The 12,889-nt window shown below is 39.0% G+C and overlaps 1 protein-coding gene and 1 long non-coding RNA gene across 4 annotated transcripts in view; one reads left to right on the forward strand and one right to left on the reverse strand.

The window, feature by feature from the left end:
- The window catches only part of SLC17A1 (solute carrier family 17 member 1), a 39,711-nt gene extending 30,190 nt beyond the window's left edge, over positions 1 to 9,521 (reverse strand). For all 3 annotated transcript variants that reach the window (XM_059399587.1, XM_059399585.1, XM_059399586.1), the window contains exons 1-3: positions 9,434 to 9,521; positions 8,190 to 8,270; positions 2,859 to 3,031 (exon numbers count right to left, since the gene is read on the reverse strand). In XM_059399587.1, the coding sequence (XP_059255570.1) occupies positions 2,859 to 3,031; positions 8,190 to 8,223 (207 nt within the window). In that variant the 5' untranslated portion in view covers positions 8,224 to 8,270; positions 9,434 to 9,521. The remainder of the gene's footprint in view (positions 1 to 2,858; positions 3,032 to 8,189; positions 8,271 to 9,433) is intronic.
- Positions 7,010 to 9,653, forward strand: LOC132017659 (uncharacterized). The gene is made up of 3 exons (XR_009404355.1): positions 7,010 to 7,095; positions 8,615 to 8,674; positions 9,618 to 9,653. It is a non-coding gene; the product is annotated as an uncharacterized LOC132017659 (long non-coding RNA).
- Positions 9,654 to 12,889: the final 3,236 nt, after the last annotated feature.

Below are 12,889 nucleotides of genomic sequence, written 5' to 3' on the forward strand. Positions count from 1 at the left end.
TCTTCCCTGTGGTGACTCCTTCCGTTCCTATGATTGTTTCATGAGCTTTTAGGTTCCTTTTGTAATTTCAGGTTACAATTTAGATCTGCTCTTTGGAAAGAGTTTTCTGGTGAGTCTTCATATTTGGGAATAATTACATGCTATATTTTCTCATTTTTTTCATCTAGTGCCTTTGCATGGCAGCAAAGAGAATTCCTTTTCTGTGACTCACATTTGAAGGATATCAGTTTCCCTGCATTACAGAGGGAGCCTCTATAGGACCTCCACAGCTCGAGTGCCCTCCTTTTTTGCTATGGTGAAGGATTCAGTACATGGCCCCTGGAGTAGATATATCTCTGGAACATGGTTCTCAATAGTGAAACCAAATAAAGAATATAATTCAAAGGAAAGTTTGGATTAAAAGATTCAAAAGATTTTTGAGGGACAAGTGACACAGTGAACTTCATATTTAATCTTTATAACATTATAAAGGATACAACTTGACAAATATTTAAATTTGTGTATGCTCACAAAACCATCACCACAATAAAGGCAATGAATGCATTGTCTACCTTCAGTAGTTGCCTTACTTTTATAATTCCTCCCTCCTTTTCTCCCAACACTCATCTGCCTGTCGCTATGACATCATTTTCATTTTCTGGAAGTTTTTTTTATAAATGGAGTCATGTACTATGTATATAGATTATTACACTCAACATACTTATTTTGAGTTTCATCCATGTTGTTCTGTGTGTCACTAGTTCATTTCTGTTTAGTGCTAAGTCATACTCTGTTTTATGGAGGTACCATAGTTGATGCATATCTATCTACTGATGAACATATTTATTGGTTTCAGCTTAGGTCTTATGTCAGGGTTGTGGGTTCAAGTCCCGCATGGGGCTCTGCACTCAGCACGCAGTCTACTTGAGTTTCTCTCTCCCCTCTTCTGCCCTGTCCCAGCCTGCTCTGTCTCTGAAATAAATAAATAAGAATCTTTATAAAAAAATAAGTAAAAATAAAGTGATTATTGAGGGGTGCTTGGATGGCTCAGCCAGCTAAGGGTCCAGCTCTTGATTTAGGCTCAGGTCATGATCTCAGGGTCGTGAGATTGAGGCCTGGGTTGGGTTCCATGCTGGGTGTGGAGCCTGCTTAAGATTCTCTCTCCTTCTCTCCTTTTGCCTCTCCCCCCCATCTGCTCACAGGTGCTCTCTCTCTTAAAATAAATGAATAAAGTTGTTACAGTTGGATTAAAATCTGCCATCTTTTAACATTTCTTTTACGGCAGGCCTGTTGGCAATAAATTACCTCGGTTTTTATTTGTCTGAAATAGTCTATCGGTAATTTCATTGGATAGAGAATTCTAACTTGGCAGATTCTTTTTCTTTCAACACCTGAAAGAGTATTTTCTGTTTCTTCATTTGAATGGTTTCTGATAAGAAGTCTTCTGTAATTCTTACCCTTATTAGGTATTTTCCCCTCTGGCTTCATTCAGGATATTCTCTTTGTTTTGGTTTTCTGCAGCGTAAATAAGTATGTCTGCTTGGTTTTTCTTGTTAATTATTATCTTTTAGTGTCCTGTTTGGTGTTCTCTGAGCTTCTTGGATTTGTGGTTTGGTTGTCTAGTAATTTTGGAAAGTTCTCAGCCATTGATTTTTCAGATATTACTTCTTGCCAGTCTCTCTGTCTTCTTTTTCAGGTATTCTAGCCATTTATATTATGCCCCCACTTTTTTAAAGATATATTTGAGAGAGAGGGTGGAGGAAGGGCGAAGGGAGTGGGAGAGAATCACAAGCAGACTCCCTACTGAGTGTGGAGTCTGGCATGGGGCCAAATCTCATGACTGGGAGATCATGACCTGAGCCAAAAGCAGGAGTCTGATGCTTACCAACTGAGCCACCCAGGTGCCCCTATACCTGTTGATATTCTCCACAATTCTGGCATAGTCTCTTAAGTTTCCCTCCCAACTCCTCCATTCTCTTTCATTTCAGCTTGAGAAGTTTCTATTGACCCCTATTAAAGTTCATTGATTCTTCCCTCAGCTATGTTGAGAGTACTTAGGAGCATGTCAAAACATTCTTTATGTTACAGTTGCCTTGATTTCTGTTTCTTTTTTATTCATTCTCATAGTCTCCATCTCTACTGATACTACCCATCTGGTGTTATGTGTTGTCACCTTTTTCCATTAGAGCCTTAAATTATTGATTATAGTTATTTTAAATTCCATGTATGGGAATTCCTACATATGTGTCATATCTAATCCTGGTTCTGTTGATTATGAAAAAAAATTAAGGTGCCATACATTGCATATAAAGTGTTATTTTTAATGTAAAAAAGGTAAAAATAAGAAACTGCTCATGCTTGCCTGTGCATTCGTAACAGAACATGGGAAGAGTAGAATGAAAAAATATTCTTCCCATTCGTTTCCATTTTTTTCCTATTCTACGTCTTCTGATAAGTAGCAACCCATTACCTTCCAGAGATGAAATTAGAGAAACATGTAAATATACCACATACTCAAAAACTTTTAAAAGTAAAGAAACAATGTGTCTTTACTTCCACTCTGGTTTGAAATGTTTTCTCTTCTTTTCTCTTATCCAAACTCCTTAATTCTAGGAACCCTGATGCTTGATTTTTATTCCTCTTCACATAGAAGGATTAATATAACAAAGCCCTTCACAAATATAAGGCATGCTGTAATCATGGGGCATGTTTAGTTAGGTTACTAACTAACTATGTTACCTAGCAAGGTAGATAAAGACTTGAACTTCTTTTTCTAGTGATTACTGTTGCATCAATTATGGTAACATTCGATTGCCACACAAATCAATTAGCAAGAGAGGATTTTAAACTTGTAACTATAGACAATATTTTTTATGTACCTTACTGTGATCCAGGTGTTCCCCTGTGGTGGTGTTGGCCAAACCATGAGCATCTGTGCTGTTCACCATGGCTACCATTGTGAGGCTCAGACACGTGCGCTGTGCAGTTATTATGACATTGCAGAAATGCAAGAGGAGAGATAATCCGTAGCGGAAGGAACAAAAATTTGGAACTAAGAAGTAAAACAAAGTGTCCATTGTTAACACATCTGAGATAAAACCATACAGCAGCTTCAGGAAGGGCACTCAGAAATTTGGAAACATATATATAATATATTATATATGTATGGAACCATATATATATAGAATCAATTATATATATCATATATTTTTTTTCAAGTACAGCTGACATATAGTATTATGTTATGGAACCCTAGATATTAATTTAAAATTTTTATTATTAATGTACTTAATGGCATTTAAGAAATTATGATATAATAAGAAGCTATGTGATTATCATAATCCCATACCTTCCTACCATATAATCCCAACAAGAATGTCTCAGAAAATTAAACCAGTCCTCCAGATACTTTGTCTCATTAATGGGACTACTTACAAGTACTCTGGGTTAGTCTTGGAAGTAAGTCCCCTTAATAACAACAAAGACTTTCTTTCAAGGAAACTGTTTCATTCTCTAAATTTGTATCAATAGTGTATGAATAGTCATAGAAGCACATTGCAGAGGAAAATTACATTTAAAAGAAATGTAATTACTTTTTGAGGTAGTTTCAAGCTAGAATAATGAGCATGGTGTTTGTGTAAGGCCAAACAAATTCATCAGTGGAAGAGAGTAGGGGGTCCAGAAACAGATGCAAATACATGGTCAAACGCTTTTGAATAAATGCACTAAATGTAATATAGCAGAGGAAATTAAAGACTTTTTCAACAAATGGCATTTTCCCAAGAGAAATAGCAACATAGGTCTACAAAAAGACTTGTACCAGAATGTTTATAGCAGCTTTATTCAAAATAGGTGAATGTTTAGAATGAACCGTATTATAGTAATACAATGGACATTACTCAAAAATGTAAAAGAAGGAAGTACACACTCAGCAATCAGATGAATGTCAATGAAAATCTGCTCAGCTTGGGTGCCTGGGTGGCTCAGTGGCTTAAAAAGCCTCTGCCTTTGGCTCAGGTCATGATCCCAGGGTGCGGGGATGGAGCCCTGCATCAGGCTCTCTGCTCAGCGGGAAGCCTGCTTCCTCCTCTCTCTCTGCCTGCCTCTCTGCCTACTTGTGATCTCTGTCTGTCAAATAAATAAAATCTGTTTAAAAAAAAATGCTCAGCTTAAGAATATAGACACCAAAAAAAGTGCATACTAGAGAGATCTATTTTTATGACTTTTAAAAACAGACGAAATTAATTTGTGTGGTTAGATACAGCAATTCCCTCAAGGCAAGAGAACCAGTAAGAACCTAATGGAACTGCAATGTAATGTTCTAAGAGTGTTGCTCACAAGTCTATGCATTTGTCAGAACTCATTTAAGAGTACACCCGAGATCTGTGATTTTATTGTATGTAATGATACTTCGATAAATTTTTAAAACATATTGAGAAATTATGATCATGTATCAGATTAGCATAGATCCAAAAGCACATTTGTTGGCCAGCCCCAAAGAGAAGAGAGAAGCTACATTGTTACAACCCCATGGAGGGTAATAGGGTAATTTGGTGTCTCTTTAGTTACATTTTTTATTTGCCTGTGTTTGGTATAAAGAAATGGATTAGACTTTTAAAGATAGATACTATATCCAGCAGCTAGCCAAAAGTTGCTATTTCTTAAAAATACCGCTGTTGATTTAGGGAAGTTGTCTGTGCTGGGAATATGCAAATAATGACGATTTTATTTCTTCTTTTGCTACCCTCGGATTTTTAATTTCATGTTCTCCTTGGAGCAGAACCACCAGCATATTGTTGGTTGCACCTGTCATCCCTGGATTTTATACCAGTGTTCCTGATATATAAGGAGTGATTCTAATGTTTGTACATTTCAGATAATGCTTTGTTGAAGGTTCAGTTGTAGATAGGCTTTACAAAGTGTGTTCATTTTCTGTTATTGTGTAAAAAAATTTTTTTGCAAACATAATGGCTTAAAACAACACCCATTTATTAACTCACAGTTTTGTAGGTCAGAAGTTTTAGCATAGTGTTTAGCATGGTATGGTTGGGTTTTCTGCTTAAGGTCTAAACAGCTAAAACTCAAGGGTTCAGTCCAGGTGAGTTCTCAGCTGAAGACTCTCAGCAAGGATCCATTTCCATTCTCATTTAGATTATTGGAAGAACTCAGTTTTCTATGGATACAGAATGGAGGTTGCTGACTCCCTGCCAGCTCTCAGCTGGGAGCTGTTTACTGTTCCAAGAGGCTTCCTGTGACTTGTCACATGGCCTCCTCCAGCTCCAAAACCAGCCAGGAAGAATCTTAGCATTGTGTTAGTATTGAACTTTCTCACACTGAGTCTCTCTAACGGCTTGGTCTTTGACCTCTAGACCCAGATTTAAGGGCGGGGTTATTTTCTGGATATTTCCCTATTTTAAGACCAGCTGATTTGGGACCCTACTTAAATCTGCTAAATCTCTTGAGGTAGCACCTAGCTTAGTGTTCGTTTGAATAACTAGCAAAAAGTGCATATACACTAGGGGTCGGAATCTTGGGGGTGATCTTAGGATTCTGGCTACAATGGCCCACTCTCCAGTCCTTAAAGATTCATATTCATCCCACATGCAAAATACACTCACCCACTTCCAGGGTTCCTTGAAAGTCTCATAATACAGTATCAGCTCAACTCTGTCTCCTCCTCAAAATCTCATTAGCTTAAAGTCACAAATCTTAATCATCTAAATGATCTAAAACAGATGTAAAGGATGGTCACACTGGAGCACAATATTTCTGTATCTGTGGACTTGTGAAATGAGAGGCAAGCTCTTTGCCCCCAGTGGTCTTGCCATACAGAGGTGGGGCAGGCATTGGGTCATTGTTGCAGAAGTTCCAGTTCCAAAAGGGGGAGAGGGAGAGTAAAAGGCTGTTGCTGACTCATAGAGTTTTGAAGGTCACCTAGACGAATGTTGGATATACTGCTAAGTGAATTTACACTAATGCCTGGAAAATTCATTTTTTGGACTTATCTCTTTTGTAACAGATAAAAATATTAGATGAAATGTATTCAAAATAAAATATTTCAGGGCACCTGGGTGGCTCAGTTGGTTAAGCATGTGACTCTTGATTTCAGCTGAGGTCATGATCTCAGGGTCAAGAGATGGAGCTCTGTGTTGGCTATATACTAGGCACGGAACCTGCTTGAGATTCTCGTCCTTCTCTTCTGCCGCCCACAACTAAAAATCAATCAATCAAGTAAGTTATTTCATTAAAAGCATGGATGATCTGCTAGGAAAAATGAAATATTCAGACCAAGGGTTTGGTGGAGATGGGCTCCTAAAGGCATATACTGATCAATGAAGGGAGATTTTTCTCTGAAGACATTTGATACCAGCGTTAAAAAAAAAAAAAATTATTATTTGTTCTTGTTTTCTGCCTCCCAGGGCACAGAGACAATAAGGAGTCAAGTGCCAAGACCCTGGCAATGGGAGGGTCTAGTAAGAGACCCTCTTCTCAGACAATTAGATGCCAAAGACCCACTGGCTCAATGAGGGGCTGTGGAAACTTGCCTGCGGTGAATGAACCCTGGAGCCCAGTGGAGGGAAGAAAGCAATTCAGTCATCAGCCTGTCTTTCCTTTGGCTTGCAGCCTAAAACTCACTAGCCCTGGGCCATGAGAAGAAAAAGTCTCCAACCACACACATACGCACACACACTGAGGATGGCTTGCTCCAAAGCTGATCAAAAGGAAAGTGAATAGACCTGGAAAACTAACAGAAAATAGTCCCTGGAAGAGAGAGAGAGAAGAAAATAAAAATCCTTCTAGAGAAGGGAGGCAGTCCTCGGCATGTGTAGAGAAGAACTTGACGTCATTGTCAGGAATGGCCTTTTGAGTTCATGCACTCGTCTCCTTTGCTTTGCTCCAGGAAGAACATGAATTAATTCTAAATAAGCCTTGAGTTAAAAAGTAAACCAAGAGAAATTCCAAAGTGCGTGGGATGAGCAACACTAAGATGTCCAACTCATGGACAGTTAGAGCCAAAGGTATACCCTGAGGATGATTATCAAAAAAAGAAGAAAGAATTCAAAGACAGAAAATTAACAAAGGAAAAAACCCAAAGAACCAAAAAGGAAGGAAATGGTAAGAAAAATGGCAGAAATTAATGATATATACATATCAGTTTATATGTTTAAATGTTTTGTATATCTGTATATAAGTTTGAATATAGATTAAATGAACAATAGAAAACTATCCAAATCACTACATGTAAAAAAAAATACAAGAAGATACTTAGAAGTTAATAGACCACTCATCTTTACATAAATTGAAAAAGAATATAATTCATTGCCCACTCTCTCTCCTTAGATTGTGTTCCCCTGGACATGCACATAACTCTAAGACAATGCCCTTCCATTGCCCTGCTCAAAATAAACAGTGTGGCTAAAAAAAGTTTTCAGGATATGCAAGTGTTGATGTCCAAGGATGCAATGACTTCAGAATATTCATCCTGCCCAGCTTCCATCTGGGCATCTGTCTCTTTCTCTTCGAGATGCAACAAAAATTGTGCACCTCTTTCTGATATTCTCCACCAAGTGATTCAACTGACAAATATATAAGAATCAAAATAACTTAGTGAATTCTTTGTATTTGGGCTTTTTCTAATGGAAAACTAGAGTAGGACTAATTTTTTTCACATCCTTCCCTGAACATTTCTAAGACCCTTTACATGTATATTTTTAAGATTTTATTTATTTTAGAGAGCACAAGTGGGAGAAAGGGCAGAGGGAGAAGGAGAAAGAGAATCTCAAGCAGACTCCATGCTGAGGACAGAGCCTGACTTGGGGCTCAATCCCACGATCCTGAAATCATGATCTGAGCCCAAATCAAGAGTCAGATGCTCAACTGACTGAGCCGCCCAGGCATTCTAACCCTTTATATGTTTTTATGGGAAAATCCTCTCACCTAGAATCTACGATGTCTCTCTCTCTCTCTCTCTTTTTTTTTTTAAAGAGAGAGAGAGCTCTCATGCACATGGAGGGGCAGAAGGAGAGAGAGAATCCCAAGCAGACTCCACGCCCAGCACTCAATCCTACATGGAGCTCAGGCCCATGACCCTGAGATCATGACCTGAGCCGAAATCAAGAGTCAGAGGCCTGACTGACCGCCCAGGTGCGCCTTGATGTCATATCTAAGAAGAAGAAAGCCTATGCACTGGGATAAAGAATAATTTGTACCTTTCCTGGGAGGGAACTGGTTATCCATTTGCATAAGGGATTCCAGTTTCTTCTCTTCTTACTTGAAGGGTTTGGTCTCCACTGCAAGTGTAAAACACATTGGTGTCAGCGTGGTGCAGGGGAGAACTGACCAGAAGTCCAGTCCTCCTTTCTGATTTAAAGTGTGCATCAAAGGGAAGCTTTCTCCTCCCACCAGTACCCATTTAACTCAACCATGTGCTTTTTTTGACATTGCACTCTTGTGTTTTTTAAGTTGACTAAAAATATAGATGCCCCCTGAAAACTATTAAAAAAGAACAAAAACCCTGCTAACCCATAATTCTACATGCAGTGACAATATTCCTCAAAAGTGAAGCAAACAAAAACTAAAGGAATTCACTGACGGTCTATGTGCCCTACAAATAATGTTAAAACATGTTTTTCAGGCAATAGGAGATTGCTCACGGTCAGAAAGTTGAGTGTACAAAAAGAACATTGGAAGAGGAGTAAGTAATATCAAATAAATGATTTTTTACATCTTAATAGGGCTAAAGAATAACTATCTGCTTATTAATTTTGCCTCCTTGAGGACAGCAGGTCATTCTCACATAGCCTCCTTCCTGGACAGACCAGTTTGTACGCTAACAGGCACTGGTCATGTTGCTTGTCTACACCTTGAGTTTCAGCTGCATCAATTTGAATGACCAGATGCTCAAGGATAAATTCCCAAGGATGGATTTGCAAAATATTTTGAGTGAGCAACTGGTCAACCACCATTATTGCATGCTGAAACATCTTTTGGGTCTGCTGTTTATTTCCAAATACACACGTGCACAAGCACACATACCAATATACCACAAACACACTACACAAACACACATACACTCCGCACACACACACAACCACACACAAACACATCTCAACACAATACAGATATATGAAATACAAACATCACATACTTATGCATACCAGCTGCCACTCACACCACAGACACCTCACACCATTCACAGATACACAAGCACCATACAGCACACACCACACACTTCTCTTTCCTTGACTGTCCACACAACTGTCCACATCACATTCATCCCTAGAAATAGGTTCTTTTTACTTTTCTTTGGAAAGAATCTGTGGAAATATATATTTTCCCCCAAATTTCCTGAGCTTGCTAAATACCCTTGATAAGGTCTTTAACAGAGAAGTCCCCCTTATCACTCTGGGGAATTGTTAATTTCATTCATTATCAACATAAGAGTAAGACTGACCTGATTCGGGAGAGACAAGCGATTCCTTCTTCCCCTGCGAAGCCTTTGAACTTTAAAAAGTACTGAACTTCTGGATTTACCACTTTTAGCCCCATTAATCCTTCATCCAATCCTCTGACTTCATTATATCCAAGTTAAAAGGGTTAGTTTTTAACTTCACTTTTACCTTTTCTTGAATCTTCAGATGAGGAGTGTGAGTCTTACAATCTTCCAGCAAATTAGAAACCTCCTGGCAATCAGCCATCAAGTTCATGACCCTATAGCCAGACGTCGTTCATCTCCTCCTGTCAGGAAGGAGAACCAGACTGTTGCGTAAGTGTTCCCAGAGTAGATGTTTTCTCTTGAGCATGGCTCTGGGTATGTAATACTCTTCTGACAGGAAGGCTATGGCTTTTTAAATGCCTGATAAACACCCTATTAGCTTTTTGCTTTCCTGCCATCCCTTTTCCTTCTTTTCCCTTCTCTGCCCTGCCTCTCTTCTCTTCCCTTCCCTCCCCTCCCCTCCCTCTTTCTCTCTTTTGCAAAGGCCACATCTGCCTGACACTCAAGCTACTCAGCTACTCAGAGAGATGTACATTTTATTAAGGTATATCCTCCAAAGAAAGTGACTTCCCCTATAGCTTCTGCAATGACTACATTCTCCTGGTTCTGCCACTTATCCATAGTGACACCCAGGAGCGCTTTTACCTTGGAATTCTTTGAAGGGAACCTACTGATCAGATAGGAACATCTAAGCCCTTAAATCAGGGATTTTGTAAGACATATAGTTTCTTACATACTTAAGCATTTTTAAAGAGATACGTTATTATACTTATAAAGTGCCTAATAAATATTGGGCACATAGCAGATACTCTATTAATTGGCCCAATCATTTTCTCTAAAGAAATGTTGAAAACGTTTAACCTATTTGCCCCAAAGACTCTGATGTCTTATATAATCCATTGGATATTTTCTCCATCGGAAATCTAGGTCCTGGCTATCCCTGCATGTTTGTACAGTTTGATGATGAGGCTGGCCATTTCTGGCATTCTCCAGCCTTTTAGTGATGGGAGCCCCAGATCAGCAGCTGCTCAATGTCCATATTTTAAATAAACAGCATTTCCATCTGGTGTCCATGTCTCGGGTTCTCGTCACTGACTACCCAGAGCAAATGATCTTCTTGTATGCTGACCCCCAAAGCTTTATGTTGCTCTGTGATATACTCTGAAATCACTTCTGGATTCTACATCTGGATTCTGTGTTTCTTATTAAGTTTTAAAATTTAACACTGTATATGAAACTTCCCAACATAGAAGAAACATAGAGCAGTTTAATATAACCATGTGCCCATTAACCAGCTTCAACAATCACCAATATATATAATTTTATACATACATATTTTTACATATTTTTCTCCAGTGGTGGTTTTCTGTAGTATTTTAAAATAAATCTCAAATATTATGTTATTTTTCCCACAAAAAGGACAGCCTGGATATAGAACTCATTAGTGCTTTAAAAAACATAACATGCCCTCAGCCCAATAATAGGCAATGATCTCTTGATATCATCTAATAGTTAGTCATTATGAGTATGTTTCCAATTGCTTTAGAGTTATCCTTTAATACTTCATGTATTTATTTATTTAATCATTTGTTTATTTAAATGAGGACCCAAACAAGATCCACGTGTGGTCCGTAACTGTTAGGGCTCTCACCTCTCTGTAACTTCATAACCATCATTTCCTTCATTTTGTACTGGCTGTTACTTAAAAACAACAGTAGTAACAAAACAGGCTCATTTGCAGAGTGACCCTCATGTCTGATTTGGCTAATTGCTTCCTTTCAGTGTCATTTGATAAATTTTTTATTCCCTTTGTTCTGGAAGCTGCTGGTGTATGGAGAGGCTTGCTTAGACCAAGGACAAGAATCCTTCATGAGCTGCTGGCAGCTTGACTCATCTTTAGTGAGATAAGATTGCTCGGTGGGTTCAGATAGTCTCAGCTTGATTTATCCACCGATGAAGTTCTCAGCAGCCTTTGCCTGCGGACTTTGATGGTTGTTAGTAAATGCTGTGTAGAGCCATTATTTTATTAGAAGTTACAAAATGGTTTCCTAATTCTGTCCTGCCTTCGTCGTGTAGGAACTGGAGCCTTCTGCAAAACAGGATATTTGCCCAATTGAATATTTTGTTAACCTGAAACACAATTTAACAGGAAAGCTGGGGCGCCTGTGTGGCTCGTCAGTTAAGCATCTGCCTTCTGCTCAGGTCGTGATCCCAGGGCCCTGAGATTGAGCCCCATGTCTGGCTCCCTGCTCAGCAGCGAGTCTGCTTCTCCCTTTGGCCCTCCCTACTGTTTGTGTGCACTCTCTTTCTCTCTCTCAAATAAATAAATGATCTTTAAAAAATAAGAAAGCCAGGATACTTTATGAAGTTGTAGAATAATAATTTAGAGCCTTAGTGAAGTTGACCACGGAAAATTATGACTTCATGGGTTTTACTTGATGTGTTTCAATCTTTGAGCCCCTGTTTTTTGATGCTTAAATTGTCCCTTCTTTGGCCAGTAGGAGGCTACTTCAGCTGGTTTCTATCTATTAAGACCTGACCCTAGTTGTCTGGGAAATCTTCCTTGTTTTCTAACACACACACACACACACACACACTCCTCTGGCAGATTTCCTGTTCTGGAACCTGGGCTTTCTTATGGAGTGCTGGTTCCTTTCAGTAGCAGATAACAGCCACGCTCCAAACACTGAGGTACTCTCTGCTCCTAGGTCTCATTGCTTCTAGCCCTTTCAGCAGCAGAACTTAAAAGAACTAGTTTTTAAGAAAAAAAATTATGAATTCTGATTGATATTTCCAATTCAATTTGAATGTTGGAGTGATTTTTAAAACTTCTTTGATTTTATGCTCCTGAATTTTTGTCATACAGTAAACGTCTTGATTCCTAATACATAGAATTACGTTTTTGCTTTATGATAATATTCCTATATTAAGATTCATCAGACATTTATTAAGTACCTACACCAAAGACTCAGAAGCACATGGCTCAGCCTTGGACCCTCAGGGCCTTCAGCATGTTGGTCATATCCATTTAGTACTCTCAAGAATGACATTACGAACCTGTCATTAGCAGGATGTCTGGGTGGCTCAGTGAGTTGAGCTGCTGACTCTTGATTTCAGGTCATGATCTCAGGGTCGTGAGATGGAGCCCTGGGTCAGACTCTGTGCTGAGCGTGGAACCTGCTTAAGATTGTCTCTCTCTCTCTCCACTTGCCCCTCCCCCAGGTTCCATGTACGGCATGCTCTCTCTCTCTCTCTCTCTCAACCCCCCCCCAAAACAAAAAACCTGTCATTAACATGGGACATCCTTACAAGTAGGGGAAAGTTTGACAAAGAGACATGTACAGAGGGAAGATGATACGAAGACAAAGGGGGAAAGATTTCTACAAACTAAGGAGTTCCTGAGGCTCCTAGCAG

Source organism: Mustela nigripes, chromosome 5 (genome assembly GCF_022355385.1).
Source record: "Mustela nigripes isolate SB6536 chromosome 5, MUSNIG.SB6536, whole genome shotgun sequence".
NCBI lineage: Eukaryota > Metazoa > Chordata > Mammalia > Carnivora > Mustelidae > Mustela > Mustela nigripes.